General features: G+C 50.4%; 1 protein-coding gene across 1 annotated transcript in view; it reads right to left on the bottom strand.

Moving 5' to 3' along the window:
- Positions 1-742: 742 nt before the first annotated feature.
- Positions 743-5287, bottom strand: part of TNN (tenascin N) — an 80156-nt gene continuing 75611 nt past the window's right edge. The window contains exons 17-18 of the mRNA XM_004706818.2: positions 4982-5145; positions 743-1804 (exon numbers count right to left, since the gene is read on the bottom strand). Coding sequence (XP_004706875.1) covers positions 1664-1804; positions 4982-5145 — 305 coding nt within the window. The 3' untranslated portion in view covers positions 743-1663. The remainder of the gene's footprint in view (positions 1805-4981; positions 5146-5287) is intronic.

The following is a 5287-nucleotide window of genomic DNA, read 5'->3' as shown; positions in this document are numbered from 1 at the left end:
GACTAACACCCCCATGATCAGTTTGCCAGTCACCAGTGGGATCCATTGGGTTTTCAGTAGCTGATTTTCAGAAACGGATCAGCAGTCCTTTCTTCCTGGTCTGTCTTCATCTAGAGCAGCGGTTCTCAACCTGTGGGTCTCAACCCCTTTGGGTGGGGGGAGGTTTGAACGATCCTTTCACAGGGGTCGCCTGATTCATAACAGTAGCAACATTACAGTTATAAAATAGCAACCAAAATAATTGTATGGTTGGGAGTCACCACACGAGGAACTGTAGTAAAGAGTCGCGGCACTAGGAAGGTTGAGAACCACCGCTCTCGAGGCTCTGCTGAAACCCGGTCAGCAGGAGAGCAACACAGAAGCTTCCACTGACTGTGACATGGTGGCTGCACGGGAGGCCCGGGAAACAGACCCTGGTCTCAAGGACCAGAGTCGAGGCTCCTACCACGGAACCCCACTGGGGGGCGGGTTAGCATCCACCTGAAGGTCCAACCCCAGAAAAACTGGAGGTGATAAAGGCCACCGCAATCCTGGAGGTGGACCGCGATTTTTAGGGCATTCGTCTTCCTTCCCACTGACGGCCTCACCTGCATTCCAGATACTCGAGCATCACCTGAGAAAGAGACCGCAGCCCACCACATCCCCCCGGCACGCACACATCGAATCGCCACTCGACGTTGGGCTAAATGTAGAGTCCACGTGCGCTTCGACGGCGAAAACACAAGGCCAAAAAAATATATAATTCATTGTTTTAAGTCAAGTGGTTTATTATTCACTTATTTTCTTGAGTAGAAGTTTAAGTTACTTCCGTGGTCACTGAATTAGCCACAGACGTTCTACCAAAATGATAAGAAAAGAAGCACACACAAAAGAGCTGACCTTGCCACGCCTCCATTCAAACAGGCTGAGGGCTTGATGGGGCAGGAGAGGGGTCACAGCAGGGTCCTGAGGAAGTACCAAGGATCAAGGAGCGGGGATGTAGTCACAACGTCTGCAGATCTATGCAAGCGATTATGCAAATAACCTGGAAAGCGGGCACTGAAAACTAGCAGTGAAGTGAACGGTGGGCTCCGGGCATGCCCAACCCTAGCTGGGATCTGGCTCACTGGGAATCCATCTGGACCTCTTTGGGTTCCCTTTACACTTCTGGAAACACCAGTCCTTGCAGGGAAGGAGGAGACTCCTACATTGTTTTCCTCAAAATCGGTGGCATTGGGCTACCTCAGCCCTGATCCCTTGGGAATTAGAACCCCACTCCACTACTTCCTTCCAGAAGCGCTTTGAAGAATAAATTTTGTTTTCTAGAACTTTCTGATTGGTGAGGCACTGGATGCTCCCCTGTCACTGATGAGAGGCTGAGAACGCAGGCCGCTGCAGTGCTGTCCACAGGGGCATGCTGTGCAGCTAGCTACTGTGACACTGTGGTGGAGGGCCTCCAGGATATACTGTCACACGGGCAATGGAGCAGGTGGCTTGACAGAGGAAGGGACTTATATGACTTGAAGCTTGGCATCGTGCTTTGAATCGTGTGGGTCCTGCAGGTTATCCAGCGGTCTCAGAAAAGAGAGGCTCTGAGCATCCCTCACCCTGACATTGGCCTGTCACCACTGTCCGCCCCATCCAGGCTGGTCTTGTCTCGCTCCGTGAAGGCTCAGCGGGGCCATCAGAATGCTCGTGTCTTCCCTCCTAGCATCCGCTTCTTCCTGCCCACGACGGCCTCCCCGTGGTAGCCACGAGGGCGGATTTTCAACTCCACGTAAGGAATGGAGAATTCGTGTCCTTTCCACGGCTCCCAGTTCACCCCCTGCAGGATAGAGCCAGAATCAAGAAAAGCCCGTTGAGAGGTAGGTTATTTAAAACAAACAAACAAAAACTGGTGAAGGGAGACGTCAGACAGTGTAAGATATGCCAAAATAGTAATTTGTAAATTATCGAGGGTTCATGAGGGAGGGGGGAGCAAGAAGGGAGGGGGGAAATGAGGAGCTGATGCCAAGGGCTTAGGTGGAGAGCAAATGTTATGAGAATGATGAGGGCAATGAATGTACAAATGTGCTTGACACAATTGATGGATGTATGGGTTGTGATAAGCGTTGTATGAGCCCCTAATAAAATGATTTAAAAAAAACAAACTAAACTCACTGCCATCAAGTCAATGCCGACTCATGTTGACCCTACAAGGCAAGGTAGAACTGTCCCTGAGTTTCTGAGAAAGTAACTCTCTACGGAATTAAAGAAAGCTGCCTTTCTCCTGAGAAGCAGCTGGTGGTTTCAAACCGCTGACCTTGCGGTTAGCAGTCTGACTGGTAACCACTGGGCCAGAAAGGTTCCTTTACCAGAGAAAGCGCTGCCTACCTGCTTAAAAAAAAAAAAAAAGAGCTCCAACTCCGGCTGGTCCCACGTGGATTAGAAAAGAGCTGGGGTCTATGGCTGGGTGTTTGGCTTGGGTTGTTTTTTGTTTGTTTGTTTTCCAGAAGTAGATCATCAGGCCTCTCTTCTGAGTTATCTCTGAGTGGATTCAAACCACTGACCTTACTACGCACCGCCCCCACCCCCTTCATGGGGTTGATTCGGATTCACAGTGACCCTATATAAAGGTATACAAGGCTGCAAATCTTTCTAGGAGCTGTAGCCTTATCCGGCTCCCATGGAGCCACTGGTGGGTTTGAACCAGCGACCTTGCCATTAGCAGGTCAATGCTTACCCCACCCAAGGCGAAGAATGACAAGTTGTGAAAAAATGAACTCCAACTCACCACCATCAAGTCTATTCTGACTCATAGCCACCCCACAGGGCAGGGCAGAACTGCCCCTGGGGGATTCGGACAATGGCTTTTTGTGAGACCAGGAAGTTTCATCTTCTCCCACAGAACAGCTAGTGGTTGTGAACTGCGTCCCAACCATTGTGCACCCAGGGGCCCCTTAATAAAGGAGGGCAGGGTCAATCTACAAACGCGCGCCCTCTGCTGGGCAGCTGGGGTTAGACAGACTGACCACTTAGAAGCCCACTGGCTAGGAGGGGGAGGGTGTGAGCCCAGGAGGTGGGGGGAGCCGGAGGGGCGGCAAAGATAGTACAGGCCAGCCTGGCCAGCAATAATCAAATTATCTCTGCTCCCCTCTCTTCCTTTCCCCCCAAAATAAGTTAATAAAAGGCAAAAATAAACATATTAATTGGCCAATTGTGTAAAATCATTTTCAATTTAGATTGTTTAGATATTAGCTCTAGGGTAACAAATGGCGTGCTGCAAACTAAATTTCATTTTATGTCTTTTGAGTGGTGAGCGCAATAATATTTAATTCACTTAATAACCTTGCAACCTGGCCAATAAAGAGCCCCAGTGACCAATTTTATGTATTTTAATTTGTGAGGTAAATAATAAACAAGAAGCTAAATGCCTTGCAGACTGTGGAAAGCACATTAGCCAGATGAATGTCTTTTATTAGCAAATATAAGGATGGTTTGGGGCCTGCTGGCTGCTCCTTTCAAATATTTGATCTCTGATCACAGGCTTCCCCAAGCCAGCCCCGCACACTGAGGCCATGATTCATGGGCCCGACCTCCATGGCTGCCGGGGACAGATCTCTTCCTCCCTCTGAAAAGTCCCATGAGGACCGGGCATCTCCACAGCCTGGGCAGGGCCAAAGCCCTCAGGATGCGCCTGCACTTTCGATGTCTGCTATTTACAGGGATGTCGGGATGTACACAGTGCATTCTGGAGAGAGGAGGCTTCCTGGGGGCCAAAGTGGGAAATGGAAGCTCAGAATACAGCCTCTGGGGCACATGGTGGGGACAGCTTAATAAGAGAAGGAACAGAGAAGCAGTTCGTTAGGAGCTACAAGGGAGCAGGCTGAAGATGCCCAGGAACTGGCAGCCAGGGGAGGTATTCAAAAAAATTTAAAAAAACAAAAAACAAAAACCCATTGCCACTGAGTTAATGCTGACTCATAGTCACCCCTTGTGTGTTTCTGAAATTTTTAACTGTTTAAGGCAGTTGAAACCCCAGTCCCTCTCCTGTGGTTGGGCTGGTGGTTTTGAACTGCCGACCATGTGAACCGCAGACCAACGTGTCACCACTACACCACCAGGGCCCCTAGCAGAGGAGGTGTACAGGTCATCAGAAAAACCAAACTCATTGCTATCACCTCGATGCTGGCTCATAGCACCCCACTAGGATAGTCTAGAACTGCCCCTGTGGTTTCCAAGGCTGTACGTCTTTATGGGAACAGAAAGGCCTGTCTTCGTGGCAGTTGGAAGACTTGCTGGCAGGGAAGTTTCAGAGCAGGGACTGGGGTAGGGCCCGCATGGCCTCTTGTCCATGGTGTGCACATCCCTAATGCAGACTGGTTCCACCCAGGGCTTGGTGCCCCGGAGGTGTCCACAGGTAACACATTCAGCTGCTCACTGAAAAGTGGGAGGGTGGAATCCACCCAGAGGTGCCACAGAAGGAAGTCCTGGCAGTCTTAATGATTGACTTTTGGCAGAAAGTGCCCAAGGTCAGTCCTGGGAAACTCTGTGATGGGGTGCAGCTCTACTCTGACACACAGGAATTCCCGATGAGTTGGGATCGACAATGTGCCCAAGTAAGTGGTTGGGTTCAATGAGGTTTTCTTTTTCTGGGAAAGGTGGGTCTGACCTAAGGCTGAAAGGACATTGGTGTTTCTGTTATCGGAGGATTTGAGAAAAATAGCTCTGGTGGAAGGAGTAGAAAGGATTACGAAGTGTCCATGTATGGTGTGTGACCGTGTCCTGTCCTTAGGCAGCAGTGGACAGCTGGCCTCAGTGTGCATGCGCAGTGGTGAGAATGCAGAGGGGCCACGCAGATGGCAGTGATGGGGGTGGCAGTGATAGGGGGACCTGAAAGAGAAGTTCTTCCACCCTGAAGGAAGCGCGTGGAGGAGAAGACCCGTGAAACTTAACTGGTGGGCATCTCTCAGGGGCCACGGGGGTGCAGAGTGTGGGACCCGAGAAGCTCACCCCAGCCTACCTCACTGTGCTTGGTCTCCCCGTATCGGCCATTGGGGTTGGCCAAGTGGCAGTTCTTGTACCACCAGCCGCCATGATGTGTCAGGGCACAGTTGCTGAGGGCAATATCATTGTCTCTGTCAAAAGTTGTAAACTTCCAGCCATTGTGGTAAGTCAGAGCATCCCCTGCAGGAGAGAGAAGATGGGGACCAAGACTTTAGGATTAGCCATTGACGAGGGTAGGCAGACTCTGGCCCGAAAGAGGACTTTGCAGGAAAATCTCTACTGGAGCTAAATCAGTGAGAAAAAAACAGTGAGAAAACACACA

The sequence above is a fragment of the Echinops telfairi genome, unplaced genomic scaffold, assembly GCF_000313985.2.
Source record: "Echinops telfairi isolate 266 unplaced genomic scaffold, ASM31398v2 ScPeMD7_7424;HRSCAF=8462, whole genome shotgun sequence".
In the NCBI taxonomy this organism is placed as follows: Eukaryota; Metazoa; Chordata; class Mammalia; order Afrosoricida; family Tenrecidae; genus Echinops; species Echinops telfairi.
The sequence above is the reverse complement of the archived record's forward strand: the minus strand, read 5'-3'. Positions and strand labels throughout refer to the sequence as shown.